Here is a 17,788-nt window from a genome sequence, read left to right on the forward strand (position 1 = left end):
GAGAGAGACAGAGCGCTGTTCGGAGTCCCTGCAGGGCAGCCCAGAGTCCCCCGGCCATTGCGTATGCACGGCACTGCGTGGCTTGTCCGAGCAGTCCCGTCTCGCCGCACAGTGTCACCTCCCCGTCATGTTTGTCACACCGCTAGAAGTGAATTTGATGTCTGCTTTTGTTGGTAGTCTTACTCCCCCTGAACCCCCTCAAGCGCCCGCCTCCTCTTCCCGTTCTGACTCATGATTCCGTTTTGCCGTTGTTTTGACCTGTCCGCTTGCGCTGCTTGCGTTGCCTGCAGGAGGGCGTGGTGCCGGGGTCGCCGGCGTCCTCGGTGCGCAGCTGGAGCCGCGCCAGCTGTGCCAGCACGAGCACGGCCAGCACGGCCAGCAGCTCGCGCACCGCCACCCCCACCAACGCCCGCAGCCCGCCGCCCGGCATGGTGGCGGTGCCGGGGCCCCTGCACCGGCCCCTGCCGCTCAACCCCAAGGAGAGCAAGGACCGGCGCAACCGGGAGCGCCTGCTGCGGGCCGCCGGCTCCACGGGCGGCTCCGACTTCTCGCTGGGGCCGGACACGGAGATGGAGATGGACTACTACGACTACAACGTGCACAACGCGTGCGCCGCGCCCGGCTCGCTGCTCGGCATGGACCCCGCCTACCTCATGTGGATACCGCCGTACACGCCGGGCTCGGCCGGCTCGTGGGAGGTAAGCGAAGCTAGCGAAGCGCGCGCTTCTGGGTAAATGCATTTGCTGCCGAAAGCCACACCCATGGTGACACTGAGCTTGTTGTTGCGCAGGAGGACGGCGAGGACGGCCCGCTGTTCGACGGCGACGTGTCCAGCGAGGCCTCGGACAACGTGCACCTGCAGCAGCACGGCGGGGCCACCCCCGCGGACATGGACGAGGGCACGGAGTTGCAGGAGTTGCGGTCTCCGCACGCACAGCCCGCCACGTCGCCGCCCGCCAAGCCGCCGCGGACGCACTTCGTGCAGGGCACGCACCAGAGCGAGCAGCGCGCACTCATCCACACGGCGCGCGTCACCGAGCTCACCGTCAAGGAGACAGAGGCCAAGATGGACCCCGCGGTCGCGCCGGGGTCACTAGCCGCACCGCTGGCACTGCAGCAGCTGACAGCCTCGCCGCGCCGCCTGGCCGGCAGGCAGGGCTGGCAACAGCCCCTCGACGCGCGCGACGCCGGGGACACCGAGAAGGAGACGTCCGTCGTCAAGTCGCCCAGCGACCAGCGGCTGCTGTACCGCCTGCACCAGGACCTCCAGGACGCGGAGGACGACGACGACATCAAGTTCGCGGACGACGCGGACGACGACGACTGCGAGGACATCTTCAGCAAGGACTCCAAGGTGGACCCCAAGACGGTGCCGCTCCTGGGGAAGAGGAGTGACTTGAACGTGTGACAGTGACTCCCCTCTCCGTCGACCCTCCCCCTCTCTAACCAGTGTGTAGGAAATCTGCCGTGATGAGCAGGGACCTGTAATACGACCACATTCCAGATTGCAAGTGTCCGTCGTGTGTGTCCTGTGATCCGTTTGGAGTGGTGTCACAGTCACAGCTAAAGTGACCACATCAAAGCATGACTGACGGGCCGATAAACGGTCAACACCAGTAACTTGGATCCACACCACGACATAATAGGTTTTAGGCTACTTTAAGAGACTCACCCCATGTGACCTAACGTGGTTTTTTGACGACCCCCCTCTCCCCCTGAGGTCATGTGAACTAAAGATCATATGGCCTTAGGGGGACCGGGTTTCTCAAAATACCACTCGAAATCCCTGACCCATATGACCTTATCCCGGGTGATATTTTGAAACATCCGGAAACATTCCCCCTCCCCCTTTAAAAAAATTATCAGTCACATGATGTGAGTACGTTTCCCCTCGGCCTTGTGGCCAACATTAGAACAAACATAACACGAAATCTTTTAAGTATGTTCACTCTACGCATAATGAGTGCTGACGTCATGGAAATTTTAAAGTAACAGTCCTCTGGTCAGCACTCATTAACTCTACATCTGCAGTTATCATACCTTGTATCTTTAGTGTGTCAGTTAATTTTGATGTAATGGTTTGAACATGCCTTTTCCCAGGCTGATCATGGTAGTGAGTTATTTTTATTTTCCAATTAGAAAAGCCAGTATCCATGTCACATCAGATTGATAGAGAGATCTAGCTGGTCCCGTGATTTTCATACTTCAGAAAACTGTCCTTTATTGTGTTAACGTGAGTCAAATGTGTGTATAGCTTGGACATGTTATTTAATTCATACAGCAGTGCCATAAGAATTTGTATGTAACATGCATGCCATGCAGGTTAATGGGCTGTGTGCAATATTTTAAGTGTCAACTGATAGTTACATATTGTTTTATAATGTAATATTTTGTACAGTTCTCTCAGACGGTAGTTGGAAGTAAATAAGTTATCTTACTATTTTGATACTGCTAAATGGTCGTAAAGGTAGCAGAGGTTTTTTTGAGTTTTTTTCTTTGTTAATTGTTATGTTGTACTACATAAGTGCTTATACCAAAGGAAGTCAGTTATTGTATTAGTAAAACAAATGCTTTGCTTCTTCAAATATTCAATAGCCGTTCCTTTTTCCCCACTTAGCAACAAACATTTTAGAATCAAGTCCACAGCTTCTTCAACTCGTACTGTTGCATATCAATTCCAGACAAATTTGAGGTGGTCTGCTATTTTTGTCAAAGAAAGGCATCTTGTTTTTTTTTAACGGGTGTAAAGTGGGTGTACAAATGAAACAACTACTAAAGGAGTATTCAGTTTTATCATTCTTCAAAAAATGCAAAACATTTCTTCACATTAGTTAATATAATACAAAACCATTTGTATAATTTCTTTACCATTCAATTTACAATACTGTGGCTTGTACTTGCTGTGGCTACTGCTGACTTTAAGTATTCAGACTCAAAGCTTTCAAGATTTGCATCAACAACCCTTGAGCAATAGAGCTGATATATTACTACCACTCTATTTAAAGTTTAATAAAATCACAATGTCAGGGACCAAAGGGTCCAAGAAAAGTTAGCAAGATAAACACAAATTAATTTGAGTCACAATACTCATCTTAAACCTAATTCTTTGAGACAAGGCGTTCAAAAATTGTACAAGGCTCACAAAGACGTAGCCAAGCTCGGGATAATTTAAGACAAGCTAGAAAATCAAGACAGTTGTTTCGGGGAACTCAGTTTCTACAGGAGGCTCAGTTCAAGATAGCAAAGTCTTACCCTGAAGCTTCGAGTCTTGTTGTGAACTACCTCATTCTAAAAAAATGCTGGACCAGCTACAGGTTGCAGGTTTGACTTTATAAAGAGGCAAGCAGGACTCACAATTTTCAAAAACGCTACAGATAATAAAGATTATCAAATTGGTTTTCTACAATTGAGTACAAAATTAGTGAAGACGCATTTTAAGGAAGGGTAAGAAAATATTCCTCAAAGAAAATTTCCAATGAATTTATATTATAAAATTAGTAAGATAAAATACGGAAATTTCAATTGGGAGAGTATTGTAACCACATCCTAGAACATTAAAAATTTTCTAAAATCTCTTCAAATGTGCTGTACTGGTGTGAATCAGGTGTACTTTTTGAGGAGGGTATAAAGCCTTCAGCACTGTCACTGCTCACACAACCATACACTAACGAACAACTTTCTTGGCCACATTACTAAATTTCACAGCCTATATGCAAAACACTTACAGCAAAAGACAAAAAATATAGAAAAATACATTTACTGTACAATCACTTAGTATCTGAAATGACACAATATTTGCTACAATTGAGTTCAGCTGCGATCAGGTGAATACAGAATGAAAATTTTTTATCAGTTGTAAGGACTGAATACCTAATATAAAAGTTTTGAAATACAGTCCAAAGTGAAGGCAGTGATGTAACGGTTTTCAACCAAAGAATTAACAGAAAAAAGTGGGTACTTTGAACGCGGGTTTTCAGCAATGTGTTATTTACATAGGTAAAACATCTACACTTATAGGTATTACATGACCCAATTTGCATCATTGAACATTAATTTGCACTGGAGTACTGATTGTGAAGATTCAAGGCAAAATTAAAAGAGTAAAAAAAATTAAAGGCAATTGTTATATGCAAGTGCATAACTTTCTGAACAAGATATCTAGAGTCGAGTAAAGTCAAAATCAGAAGAAAATTGTTGTCACACGGGTGTTATGACTGGAGATAAAGTTTTAAGAATGACACTGATGCGCTCCAGGCCTTGTCTGTAAACAGGAGATACAATTTAGCAAATTAAAACATGATCTTAACTCATAAACATGAAATTACAGCTGTTCAAATTTGGTTTTACCTTCCAGCAGGAGTGGTCACATCTAAGAGAGTAATAATGTGTTTACACTGGTTTGCAAACATTTGAAGCTGTGGAAGTTTGGTCTCACTCTGGAACCACCACTTTGGGAATGTACTTGCAATCTGCAAAGAAAAATTAATTTAGCCCAACATACACAAAATATCTTATGCTGATTTAGTCTTAAGAACACAACCTACCATGTGGCATTTCGCAGCAGCGTCGACTGGTTCGGAAGTGCGCAATGCGACCATGAGATAGCGATTCAACAGTGCGCCAAGAGCAACTTCTTGCAAAACAAGATCACTTACAACACCTTGCCAACAAAGCAGGTTTCGCAACAACTTTATAGCACTGACTGTCTGTCTCTGAAAAAATGCTGGCATTCCAGGAGCAACATTGGTAGCTTGTCCAGACTTTGCATCCAACCTGAAAGGATAATTGTACATTTAAAATGTAGATAACTCTTTAAGCGTTTAAAAAACAACCAATGCAAAAAATTTGTTGGAAATGCACTTACTGTCTGGGATAAATGGGGATGAATACATCGTTTTCCACAACAGCCTTCATTTTTTCAACAATTGTTGACAGAAGGTTGTTTAAAGGCTTGCTAGAACTCACTAAGGAAGGGTATTCCTGAAGAAGGTGACTTAAGAGAGATACTAATCGTTGTGTTTGGGATGTAGACAGAGGGTCCCAAGTAGCATTAACAACATCTGGTAGAAAGTAAAAGTGGAGGAAAAAGAAATTTAAATACAATGAATTTCATTAAATGATCAGGTTCAAGATTGTGTTTGATACTTACTGTTAAGTTTAGGTAACACAACCTTCTCTATTACAAGAGGAATAAGTTTAAGATCTGGATCACTTCGCAGATCATCTTCAGTTTCATTTGGTTCCAAACCATAAAATAGCAAATTATCATACCACTTCATTCTTTCTATTCTACTTTGATCATTCTGGAAAAGAAACTCAAGATGATTAATTTCTGAACATTGCTTTACATTTCAATAAACATCAGAAGTACACCAATGCACTCACCAATAATGGGTTCCACATCAACATTTGTACTCTCAGAAGTGGAGACAACACTTTCGGTATGCACAGACTAACATAAGCCTCTGTGTACGATTCCCAATCTGTTGAGCGCCACTTTTCAAAGTGTCGTAGTACAGACTTCACAGTGCAGAATTCGTCAACTACATCTTCAAACACAAGATGCGCATCTGCCTCTATATTTTCTGCAAACAAAAAGCAAAGCAAGAAAACTTAACACAACAGGAAATTTAAATGTTTTTAGTCATATCAAACTAGGCCCTTACCGCTTTGAGTGCGGAAAGATGCCAGTTCCAGCTCAGTCATTTCTTCGTCACTTGACATTCCATCAAGATGCTTTGATGCATTGATGTTGGCCAATTTTTTTGATTCCCGTGCTCTGCTGCGGCGAATACGTCGACCCTCTCTTTCAGCAGCACGACGTGTTCGGGCATCGTCTTCTTCTTTATTACGCTTTGCATTAGCTGCAAGGTGAAAATTAGGTTTAGAATTTTCTCAATTGTCATTTAAAAAAATATTTAACTTTTGAAAAGGTTTACTTACAGGGTGCGTTTTCATTCGCTTGGTCTAAAACATCTTGTCTTCGCCTTGCAATTAATTCCTCTGCTCGCTTACGCCATAACGACAACACACGTTGCTCCAAATTCATAAGGATCGGCATCTGAGCACACAAACATTAACAAACTGCATTAGTAATGCTTGAAGATTTACGACTGTCATGTATACTCACCACATTCAATTAACAAAATAACATTGAAATAAAAAGTACAGAAAGAGGACACTTTGTTATTCACAAAGTTTGCAAACTACACAAAACAATTATCGACTGAATGAAAAATAGTGAAAGGAGCAAGAGTATGACAAACAAAAGAAAGGGTAGAGTTTTTTTTTTTCCTCTCATTTGAAAAGAGATAGAAACGGAAATTGGTCTGTACTGGGAAAAGCCACATAAAATTAAAGATAAGATAGAATAAGATTACTTTGATTTGTTGATGATCACAAGAACAAAGATAAGACAGGAAGAAAGAAAAATGATCAAAAGTAGCAGAGTAAACATGAAGCGGACTTGGCACACTTCATTAACAAAAGAGGATTTGGTTGCCCTATGAGAGAGCGGCATCATTTGACAAGTTAAGAATTAATCATCTATTTTTATACATGATCAATGACCATAAATACTTTCCAGGTTAAATTTAAAGCACTAATGAAGTAATACAATGAGCTTCTAAAATTAATGTAATTTGCAAATGCACTTGTCAAATGCCTGCTCTAGCTCCAAGCAAAATGTCCCTGATAAATTAGATGCTCAGATTAGAAACCCACCTTCTCGTCAAGACATTCTACCAAGTCTGTGACATACCCACGCAACTCTTGGTAAAAGCGAAAACGCTCTGCCAGCTTCGGTGTTTCTGCCTCTAGGCGCTGGACCTCGCTTTGTGTTGCAACCAAATCATCAGTGACTTGATCACGATCAAGACAGTGTCTTCTATGAACTTCTTGCAAATCTTTTAATCTAAGTATGAAAAAACAAAACAGAATTCAATAAATTTATGTTGAAAGGAGAAAAGATTACAGCAAAGGAGCAAAAGGTGAGGAGTTTCGGAAATATTACCTCTCTTTGAGTTTGGCTGAGATATTCTGAGGGGTTGTTCCGGTACCATTCTCCGCTTTGAGACCACCAAATCTTTTGTCAACGATAGGTATTGTTTCTGTAGTCATAGTTTCTGATAAAACAGGAACAGAAGGTGACATGTCCATGGAGACACCAGCTTCCAAACTAGCAAGTGGTACTATTGGTATTGTGTACTGTTGCTGATACAAAGTTTCTTGCTGAACAGCAGCCAACTAAATAGGGAGAAAGATACAAACAATGTAAGCAACGAAGTTTTCAATGTACTTTCACAATGAAATTGAATACTCACCTGTGCTCCGGTAACACCTTTCCGAATCTGCTGTGACTCCCACTCTTCCTCCTCACCCTTGTCACTTTCCTGGTCTTCATCGTCATTTTGAACAGACATAAAGGCTTCACGCTTTCTGTCACGATCTCTTGCTGCTGATGGTACAGCCATCTGCACAGGTTCTTCCTCATCATCACTGTTATCGTTATCATCTTCACGAACAAGCCGAGACTTTGATGAAGAAGTATTGTATCTGCAGAGATAACAATATTTAGTTAAACAAACCTAAGAGAGGAAGTACGTGAAAAACGTATGGACATTTTACTTACTTTTGAGTGTCCTCTACCGGTATAAACTCGCCTCCCATTTCTCTGGCTTTCTGGCGCCGTTTTCTGGCAGCATGGATCATGGCTGCATCCGGAATCCTGCCACCTACAGAACATTTTCAATAAGTTAAAGTGGTATTGGCTGAAGTTAGGAATAAAAGCTTAGACTCCATCAAAAATCTCAGTGGAATATTTTTCACTACAATGATTGACAACATGAAAATATTTTCGGAGGCTTCTTTGCACTTACTTTCTAATATTAGTTTCATGTTGTCTGGCTGAGAAAATTTATGTTGAGAGGGTTTTTTCAATTTGCTTTTGTCATCTTCCTCCTCCTCATCTTCACTTTGATAATCTGGATCAGCTAATTCAGCCTGTCGCCCATTGAGAATAGGTACAACTGGACGGACAGGCTCTGTCTGCTTCACAACCATCTTCAAAGGAATTAGATAAAGTATTAAAAGGGGACTATGAATGATATTCAATACGCATAAAACTCAGAGAACACTCACCACAAGATCACCCGTAACTATTTCCTTATCTTTCTTCGGTAAATCTTCTTCTATCTCCATCTTTTCTGGTTTCACTTCTTTTTTCTTTTTCCTCTCCTTGTCAAGAAGCTTCATCATCTTTTTACTCTGAGATGATTTTTTAACTTGAAAGACTTCTCCATCATCAGCTGTAGTTTCAAAAAAATGTATTTTTAAAATAAATCTTAAAAAATTAAAAAAAAAAATGTCTTCCGATACTTTTGAGGAATTAAGGCAAGACAAGAGTACTGCCCAGTGCCTAACATCAAGCAAGTAAAATTAAACAACGAATCCAATACTCAATTAAGAAGTGGATAAAAAACAATTCAAGAGCAGAAAAATGAAGCTTCGCCTACTGATAAATGGACATTAAAGGGACATATGTCAAGGACCGTAACGTAGAATCGACGTATTGATCCAATCGGCATAACCTTAACGACCGAAACAACAATCTCATGTGGCACTACAAATAAGTGATTGATGGTCACAACCCTGAACTGAATCAGTGCCATTCAAAACCTCACCTTCATTGAAATCTTCCTCGAAACTTAATAACGTTTGTTTACGTTGTTCCTTCTTCTTGGCTTTAGCAATTTTCTCTCTGATTTGAGCCATACTTTGTTCCTCGTCGTCCACATCCATGTGACTACCGTTTTCTTCCGCACTTTCGTCATTCTCATTACTTCCAAAAGGTCTTCGTCGGATATTTTTCTTTGGCTTTTTAAAAAACGACATTTCACTATAAAATAGACTTGACGGTTAAGTACTTTTTTTGAGGTTAGGATCCCTAACACAGATGTTCACTTGTTTTGACACTGCCTTCCGCATTTCTCAGAAACTTTACAGAACGTTACGAAGAACAGGCTGTGGGTTTCAAATTTTGTGGTTGAGCGCGAAATGTCTGACCTAACGAAGAGGTAAGCTCGCTAGTTGGTTAGTTATTTTAGTTAAGAACTGATTAGTAGGTTCGTCCACTCGTTTTGGTGTCGACAGCATAATCTGGATCACCTCACCGAGGTTCTGGGTAACTTTTCTCTCAGCCTGGGCGCACCGCAAAACGTTCAACAGGTGTCGGAGGGGCCTCCAGCCCAGAAGGGCCCCCTTCTCCAGCCAGTATTGATTATTTTGAGACGACTTTGCTCTAACCTTCAATATGCATCGCGCTTTCCCTTGTACCAACTTACTTTCCAGATGGGATTGTAGTATTTTGGACTCCTGGGGGAGGGTTATGGTCAAGAATCATCATCATTAACAGCTGGTTGCACCTCTTGGCTGCCATCCGTCTAATTTTCTGCTTGGCTATGTGTCTCTCTGTTTATTGTAAATTATTTACTTTTGTATGGCCTTTGTTATGCGCACATTGACGTTCTCTTCTTGAGAAATTTATTGGGAGGTATTAAAATTTACATTTCAGGAATTTCCTATGTTAACCTCTGTTATTCGTAGATTCTGTTAACCATTTCTCGACATGTTTAATAAGTGGTATAATCTTTTCTTCTTGTAGAGCTGTGCTCTCTGATGCTCATTTCAACCAGAAGACCTCAGCTCTTAATCTCATCAATGGGGTTTGTGTTTGATCTTTTCTTATGAATTGATTTGAGTTGTTTTGATTGATTTCTAAAAACTAATGGATGCATTTTGTTCCTCAGATTTCTCCTATTAAACGCACTACCCGCCGCCAGTTAGTTAAAGATGATATCTCCCTTCCTCTCAAAAGTCCTTTAAAGTAAGTCTGGAAATGACTTTATAGTGCAGATGGTGATGATTCCTGCCTCTACAAGTACTTATGCTTACTGTTGTGCCACAGATTTGGAAAGCTACTCAAAAGTGATGCATTCCATTCAGCATGTAAAGACCTTTCATTCGAACATAATCAAAGTTTCCCATTATTGAAGCCTTCCCAGCCTCGGAAGAACTACCTTGGCTTCATTTCTCCTCAAGTTACAATGGAAAAAATCAGAGGTAGGATTTTTTTGTAGAGCTAATTGAAATATTTGACCAAGTTGCACCGTACCCGCATTGATTAATTCCAGGTGGTACCTTCCTTTGAAGTTTTTAAAAACGAATAATCCCCTCTCTCTGTTGTTGTCTAGGTGATGGCCTCAACTCCTGTCGCTTTTCAGCAGGCAGGAGACGATGCTCATTTTCTTCTCTGAAGCCACTCCCTGATGGTCTGGCAGGAAGTGTAGACCATTTTCCCGCAAGTGAAGCTAGTTTGACAGTAAGTGCTACTATCTGTCCAACTGCTAGCATTTCCCAACCACCAGGCTATCACAAAACAGTGATGCTAAATCCCAACAAAGCTGTTTTTACTTTTGATTTCAAATCCATGAAGGTAACTATTAGACTTTCTTAAACTATTAAATATTATTTTGAATGTGTCTTCTAGTAAAATTTTACTCCCTTAGATTCTTGTTGTCAATCAAATGGCATGCCGCTTGTTGGGCTTTTCTCCTGAAGAGCTGTGTGGCCTTACACTGGTGCAGTTACTTAATAGACAGCATGCTCATACACCTTATGCACTCTCTGAAGAGCACTTGGATACAAATCATGGAACAACCCTGGGTGTTAGTGGTAAAGTTGTAAGTATTATCTTTTCCTATTGCTTTACTTTTCTTCTTTACTCTTCTTCTTCACAGCATAGTAAAATGTAAAAATCTAATTCCAATAACACTTTTTTGTGCCAGGTTGAAATGATAAGCAAGGATGGGGGTGTCATTCCCGTTTCATTGTGGTTGCGCCGTCTTCAAATGGATGACCGGTGTCTTGCTGTGGCTGAACCTGTTGAGCGTCGTGTTGCCAGGGTAAAGTATTCTCACTGGTGCAATACCTAATTTTTATAAAGTTAAGAAGAAAATTCTGATAAAGTTTTCGTTTTGGCTATAGCTGGAAGTTGATGCATATGGCCGAATACTGTGGATGGACCCTGATGCTTCTCAGCTCTTTCAGTATACTATTGAAGAAGTGGAAGGAGAAGACATTAAACTCTTAATACCTGCCTTCCTTATGCCATCACATCCAGACAGTCTGCCTAAGGTAGTAACAATTATAATTCCCTTTCCCCCTGTAAGGCCTCTTTTCCCCATTGATTCTGACATCTCCTTTTGTTAATTTTAGGAAGTTCGAAAGCAGAAAGCTACTGGACGGACTAAATATGGCTCTTCTTTCCCCCTGTGCTTGCGCCTAAGTGAAGAACTTGATGAAGGAAGTGGGGACTCCTCTGTGGCTGTTGTGTCATATTCTGTTATAGTATGGGTATTTTCTAATATGAGTGGCCTGCTGGTCTTAAATCCTGATGGGACCGTTGAACAATGCAATCATCACTTTACTCACATTATGTTTGGCTACACTCAAGCTCAATTAGCTGGAAAAGTAAGAAAATGCTAAAATTGCAAATCACTCATTTCAAATATTTGCGCATTCACTTTTTAAACCCTGTGTCTTCTCTCCTTTTCAGCACATTACCACAGTCATTCCGAATTTTGCTCATGACTCTGTATGTAATGGAGATGATTCAATCCTTCCTCCATTTCAACTGGGAGATGAGCTAGCAGAAAACGCGTTGAACACAGAATCCACAACACCACGAGCTTGGAAGTAGGCTGCCTTTGTTTACAATTGATTCAAATGTTTTGCACTTCGTACTGACTCATGTTTCTTTCTATGCTTTAGGTCAAACAATGATACTGATAGCCAATCCACCAATCGACTGGACACTGATAGTCAGTCCACAAATATGTTTTCAGTGGACAATTCGATCCGTACAGACTGTGTAAGGCTCATTGAATCAGTATCCCAATTGAGTGACTTGACTAATAAGATTACCCTCAATGATGATGACACAACTAGGTTTGTCTGCTGTTTATTTTGTTCTGAAGTACTTTTGTTTCTTTCTTAGTCTCATTTTGTTCTCTATTTATGTTCCCAGTGCTGGTTTGACTCTTCAAAATGACATCTCATCAACTAAGAATTATAAAATGTTCTCTTCTGCTTCCAATGCAATGTCTGATAAACAAAAGGAAAACAACCCTCCTGATGAGGGATCAGATCCTTTGGTCACTGCTGACAATACTACATGTGAAGAATTTAGCCGCAGTGAGGATGACACATTAAATGGAAACGAAGAAGTCAGTCAGAAACCAGTAAGACCTTTACATTACCATTTATTTTAATTTTCCCTGGTTACCTTTTTCTTCTTCTCATTTTTCCAAAATATTTTCAGGCAAAACAGAACAGTCACAGCCCTGCTGTGAGTGTAGAGCTTAGCTCATGTGTGGGTGTCACCTCATCTAGCATGTGCAGCATGTGCACTTGCACTAGTCATCCTAGCCGGTTTACTCATTCCGATGTTGATGACAACACTATAAGCGTCTCAACCGTAAGCCACAGTAATGTCAAACCGCCAGCCCCTTCACCTGTTACTCCATTGGATCCGCAGGGCCAGGCATTCCCTGAAGGTCATTTTCTTGGTTTTGGGAAACACAGAGATGGTTCAAATATTGGTAAGTACAAAAAGCACAGTATCTTGCTTTCTTTACAACTTTGTCAGTTGCTGTTTAACATGTTTTAATTTATACAGAATTGGTGTATCAAGTGAGGCTTGTACAACTTCGATGTGGACGTCAGCTTTACTGTGTGTGGATTTCTCGTGATTCTGAAGAGGAAGATCCTCAGTATGGAAACTTGACTTTCACTTCTAGCTTAGACAGCAGTGCTATTGAACCATCATTTGGACAGGTTTGTCAGATTTTTAGGATTGTTTTTATATTTAATTGTATTTTTAATGTTTAAAAAAAATTTGTTTCTTGAAACAGGAAATTCAAACACGGGCCCAAAATGCTAGCCGTCCTGGCTCAGTATCTATCATGACTCAATGTGAGGATGAGTTAGTAATGGGGGCATACGGAGAACGCTACACCACCCTTCAACAAATAGGGAAGGGTGCCTATGGTTTTGTGAAGATGGCTTATCGAAATGAAGATAATGCTCTTGTAAGTGAAATATTTAGTAACCTTAGTGCTATATCATATTTTTGACTCAACTCATATCATTGGATTTTTTAAAATGATTCCTCTTTGAAGGTTATTACAAAATTCATTCAAAAGAAGAAAGTTCATGAACAATCCTGGGTGGAAGATCCAATTCTGGGGAAAAGAGTCCCTCTTGAAGTCAGTCTCCTCACTACCATTAAACATCCAAATGTGGTAAGAATCCTTTACTTCATATAACCACATACATCTCTCCTGGCTTCAAAAATTTAATTGTATCCTTGGTGTTATTTTTCCGCACAGGTCAGAGTTTTGGATGTGTTTGAAAACGAATCATTCTTCCAAATGGTGATGGAGAAACATGGAGCAGGCATGGATTTGTTTGAGTTTGTAGACCGCAGGCCCAAGCTAGATGAGCCATTGATCAGCTATATTTTTCGCCAGGTGATTAATTATTTCTGAACTACTGTACAAAACATCTTACACTGTGTGATTAATGTGAAACATGGGTTTACATAAATAATAACTGTTTTAGATTGTGGCTGCTGTTCATTACCTGCACTCTCTCCAAATATTGCATCGTGATATCAAAGATGAAAATGTTATTATTGATCAGCACTTTCATGCAAAACTCATTGACTTTGGCTCTGCCACCTTCAGAAGTGCCGATCGTCTTTTTTCTACATTTTATGGAACGGTTGAGTACTGTAGCCCAGAGGTTTTGGCAGGCAACAAGTGGGTAATTTTCTGTTGCTGTTCTTTGAACCATATATTAGGCATTATTATTATTAAATAAATTTTTAATTTCAGATATGAGGGACCTGAATTGGAAGTATGGTCCCTTGGAGTGACTTTGTATGTTTTAACATTTGGAGAGAACCCATTCTTTGATGTAGAGGAAACACTACGGGCAGAACTTCGACCTCCTGGCACTGCCAGCCCCCAACTATTGGGGCTATTGCACTCTATGCTGGAGAGGGATCCAGTCATGCGCAACACCATGCAAAATCTCGTCAACCATGCTTGGATTAACCAGCCAGTTGACCCAACCACTTACAACTTCCGAGATGTTGTGAACTGCTGTAAGTTTTATTAGAAGTGCACCATGCTTGTGAAGTCTGTGATGAAATTGACGATTAACTCTGTTCACAGTGCCTCACGAATATGATCCACCGGCTTTCTATGCTGACTATCATCACAGTCGTCCAGCATCAAGGTCACACGGCCTTCTCATGCCTCCTATGACTGGTTGTTGTGATGAGGATGAAGACAGGACTGACTTGGCCACATCAAATTCTTTGACCAGCCTTACTCCTGTTGATGAGGTCGACGGTCGAACATTCCCCCCATGCTCCTCTGGTGAGTTTTTAAGGGTTTTTTTTTGTTTTCCAGAATGCACTTTTGTAAGACATTCACAATATCTCTTCCAATGTTCTGTCAACAGATATTCCTGATTTAAAGAAGATTAATCCCATAGTATCTGATCTTAGTGAAGGTTTGGCATCATCCACCCCTTTAAAGAATAAGTCATCTACTTCTCCCATCAATTCAGCTGTGCAGACCACCGAATACGTCGGATCCGATCCTTCAGAGGTACACACAAAGTCCAGCTCTTCAATATCAATTGTTGAATCTTCGTCTGAATCATCATTTGAAAGATCTTCATCCTCAATGACTGTGTCAATGAACCGCAGAGAAAATGATTCTCTTGCTCAGAATCTTTTGGATGACTTTTCTGGGAGAATTCTGAGCCACATAGAGGGTAATTCTTTAGAGGGCAACCTTAGTTGTGGGGGTTTACTTACCGATGAGGAAGATTATCTTAATGATGACTTTGAAGAAGAAAAGGACTCTGATGGTGTAGATGTACAGATAGGTAGTACTGCTGAATCAGATAACAGTGATGATGAAAAAGATGTGAATTGTGAAATTCAGCTGAGTGATGAAGATATTGTCCTTGAAGAAAAGTGATATTAATGAATGTCAGCTTTCTGTACTTCCACACTCAGCATGTGCTATTAAAACCATTTTCAAAACGTTTGGGTGGATTACTATTTCTGGGTTGTCATTTACCATATGGAAATAAAAATGCTGGCTTGTTTGATGGTTTCTTTTATCAGTAAGCACTGCACAATATTCACATGTATTGATGGGTCATCTTGAACCTCATACTAGTTTGTATAATTCTTTTATTTATTATAATGGTCTGCTATTTAAATAATTTATTAAGTTGGTTTCCGGACCCGAAGTTTTGTCTGGAACAGTCTGTCACTCACTCCCTTGGGCCAAACTGATCTCAATCATCTTGGCCTGGCCGAGGAGATTGAAATTAGTGTGGCCTAAGTCACTTATTGTGTGGACGTTGTGCGAAGAGGTGCTTTCATAGCTGTCCAAGGTGTTCTGTAGTACCACCTGGATTTGTTTTCCTTGAATGACACCTATGCCTTCAACGCCTGTACAATGCTTGGCATGCAGTTTGTTGTTATTCTCAATGTATTTATTTTTGCTTACTGTCATGTTTCACTTTGTATGGTTCACATTACTATGGCATATTGATTGTGTTCATGGATGGTATTGTTGTGCTATGTAATGCCATTAGGGTATTTGCTTGAATATAAATTGTTTGTGATGTGTGTGGCCTTTTAAGGTACTCTCATGATATAGGTGCAAAAGTATTTGTTTCCTATAGATACTGTTTCTGTAAACCTAATCCATTAAATGGACAGAGGTGGGAAATATTCCCTTACTGTGATCTTATTCTTACCACTCGTTTTACTCTGATTGTAACAGTTTTTGTGTCTGGGATTTTATTTGCCTTGTAAAGATAATAGAAAACAATCCTGGTCATTTATTATAACACTCACCTATGCTTAGGGTTTAAGACTGAGTGCTGTTTTATAATTTATTTAAACATAAGAAGTTCTTTATAACAGAAAGAAACCTGCTTTACAGTTTGTTTAGGTGTGAAATGCTGGCAGATGCAGTTCTTAGCGTTGCTTTTTGATTTTCTATTGGTTGTTGTGTTGTGTCGTGTTACCAGAAGAAGGTGTCATTTTCTGCAATGCTATCGGACGCATGTGTTTGTGTCTTGCCTGTCTATAAGACCTCTTTGCTCATTTCTGTGCTGTTTCCTAGCAACCTTAAATATCTATGATGTAAGAATCGTTTTTTAACTTTGTGTGATGAATGCGTTTCCCATTGCTTCACACAGTGATGTATTAATTGGTTTTATAAAGTTTTCCTTGGTTGTTAAGGTCAGATTTTGGCAAAACTCAAGGCTTAAACAATGTGGGGATAATGTCCCATTTGACTGAATGCTGTAATCTCTATCATGTCTGTGATCTCAAAGGTGTGCTGTTTGAATTTTATAAATCATTCCATAATTTTTTTTTCAACTATGAGAAATTAAATTTAAAATGTGGATGCTGGAAAACTGTGTGGAATTAACACAACCACAGTTGTTACAATAAGTGACAATAGTTGGATGGAGACCAAAAATCTGATAGACGCTGCTTCTGAGTAAACCTCAGATGTACCCCATCTCATATGATGCATCGTTTTCCAAATAAATAGTTTTGCGCATGTTTCGATTACTTACTCTTCATTCACTTCCCACACTGTACAAATCAGCGCATCATCATGTGGGGTGTCACCCTTCAACAGCGTGGGTCACACGAGGATTCCATGGGCATCCCCCATTAAGAAAGGGGGTGCGAGAGAGAGCGATAAAAACGACTCTGAATCAGTGTGCTGTGTGGGTGTCGGAGAGACGCACGCCGCCGTGGCCCGCCAGGCCGTCACCCGGCGCCTCCGGCCTGCACGCCCTGCATCAGATCACGATCTCGATAGCACTCGAGACAATGAAAGGGGGGAATCTGCACGTGAACAGTAGACAGCACAGTCCGCGTTACTTCGTTACTTCGCGCTCTGCTTCGCGCTTCTTTCTTTGACCCAGTTCCCGTTCCCATTCCCGTCTTCTAGAGCAGAGTCGAGTCATTGCCTGATGATGTACATCGTCCCGCGGCTGCGATGCTGGCAAAGCCGAACCGTCACATTGCCGCTCTGTCTCTCCCCTACACTGTGTGCTGAGAAGATGCCCCGGAGCGGCAAAAATGCTGAGCGGCGCGCTGGGCCGGTGGGTCACGTGTCCGTGTCCGTGGCGTCCACCGCGCCTTGCATAACCGGCGTCACCTCTCCGCGACCCGACAGACCCAGCGCGACGGGCAGGCGCTACCGAGAGCGTCTCGTTTCAAAGGGGCGGGTCGGGGGTGACCACCATGACGCCCTGCACCCTAGCCTCCACCCCGGACTCGCATCGCGGTCTCATCCTCGCCCCCTCCGCCTTCACGCCTCTCTACCTATTCGAAATGCGGTAGTGGACGATCTGACAACACCACAAGATCCAAAGTGCGCGTGGTACACTTCTGTACGAGTACACGATAAGCACACATTGGGCGCTATGTCTCGCTGCATCGCACCATTCGTAGCGTTGCGTTGGTCTCGCATTGGGCACCTTGAGACAGGCAGCCTCCACTCTCCGGCGCGGTCAGAGCGAAAAGTTGCGCGAAGTTTCTCCGCCGGTCGGTCCGGCCCGGTCGGGTAACGGATTTTCCCTTACGACCTTCTAGCCTGCTGACTGCACG

General features: G+C 41.9%; 3 protein-coding genes across 3 annotated transcripts in view; 2 read left to right on the forward strand and 1 right to left on the reverse strand.

Annotated features, from left to right (window-relative positions):
- The window catches only part of LOC117652179, a 93,712-nt gene extending 91,127 nt beyond the window's left edge, over positions 1-2,585 (forward strand). Inside the window, 2 exon segments of the mRNA XM_034396896.1 lie at positions 291-698; positions 791-2,585. Of these exon segments, the coding sequence (XP_034252787.1) occupies positions 291-698; positions 791-1,408 (1,026 nt within the window). The 3' untranslated portion in view covers positions 1,409-2,585.
- Positions 2,586-2,773: 188 nt separating this feature from the next.
- On the reverse strand, positions 2,774-8,990 carry LOC117652181 (PAX3- and PAX7-binding protein 1). Its single transcript, XM_034396898.1, has 15 exons — positions 8,682-8,990; positions 8,140-8,306; positions 7,878-8,061; positions 7,631-7,733; positions 7,323-7,554; positions 7,013-7,245; positions 6,724-6,913; positions 5,944-6,061; positions 5,667-5,864; positions 5,386-5,585; positions 5,150-5,303; positions 4,865-5,060; positions 4,545-4,773; positions 4,348-4,469; positions 2,774-4,261 (listed from the first exon to the last, which is right to left on the reverse strand). The coding sequence occupies exons 1-15, from the start codon at positions 8,890-8,892 to the stop codon at positions 4,198-4,200; spliced, it is 2,601 nt and encodes an 866-aa protein (XP_034252789.1). The 5' UTR covers positions 8,893-8,990; the 3' UTR covers positions 2,774-4,197.
- On the forward strand, positions 8,957-16,738 carry LOC117652180. The gene is made up of 21 exons (XM_034396897.1): positions 8,957-9,074; positions 9,662-9,722; positions 9,807-9,883; positions 9,965-10,119; positions 10,251-10,492; positions 10,566-10,739; positions 10,845-10,961; positions 11,044-11,193; positions 11,275-11,529; positions 11,615-11,754; positions 11,830-12,006; positions 12,086-12,299; positions 12,380-12,659; positions 12,737-12,894; positions 12,972-13,148; positions 13,239-13,361; positions 13,449-13,589; positions 13,681-13,880; positions 13,956-14,227; positions 14,298-14,504; positions 14,590-16,738. Exons 1-21 carry the CDS (start codon positions 9,055-9,057, stop codon positions 15,114-15,116), a joined length of 3,867 nt encoding a protein of 1,288 aa, XP_034252788.1. The 5' UTR covers positions 8,957-9,054; the 3' UTR covers positions 15,117-16,738.
- The last annotated feature ends 1,050 nt before the right edge of the window (positions 16,739-17,788 follow it).

The sequence above is a fragment of the Thrips palmi genome, unplaced genomic scaffold, assembly GCF_012932325.1.
Source record: "Thrips palmi isolate BJ-2018 unplaced genomic scaffold, TpBJ-2018v1 HiC_scaffold_7, whole genome shotgun sequence".
Lineage (NCBI taxonomy): Eukaryota > Metazoa > Arthropoda > Insecta > Thysanoptera > Thripidae > Thrips > Thrips palmi.

Coding starts and splice junctions, on each gene's coding strand:
- LOC117652180 (XM_034396897.1), top strand. CDS start 9,055: ATGTCTGACCTAACGAAGAG. Junction 10,493..10,565: donor TTGATTTCAAATCCATGAAG/GTAACTATTAGA, acceptor TTACTCCCTTAG/ATTCTTGTTGTCAATCAAAT. Junction 11,194..11,274: donor ATCCAGACAGTCTGCCTAAG/GTAGTAACAATT, acceptor TGTTAATTTTAG/GAAGTTCGAAAGCAGAAAGC.
- LOC117652181 (XM_034396898.1), bottom strand. CDS start 8,892: ATGTCGTTTTTTAAAAAGCCAAAGAAAAATATCCGACGAAGACCTTTT. Junction 7,734..7,877: donor CATGAAACTAATATTAGAAA/GTAAGTGCAAAG, acceptor AATGTTCTGTAG/GTGGCAGGATTCCGGATGCA. Junction 6,914..7,012: donor TCAGCCAAACTCAAAGAGAG/GTAATATTTCCG, acceptor TTTCATACTTAG/ATTAAAAGATTTGCAAGAAG.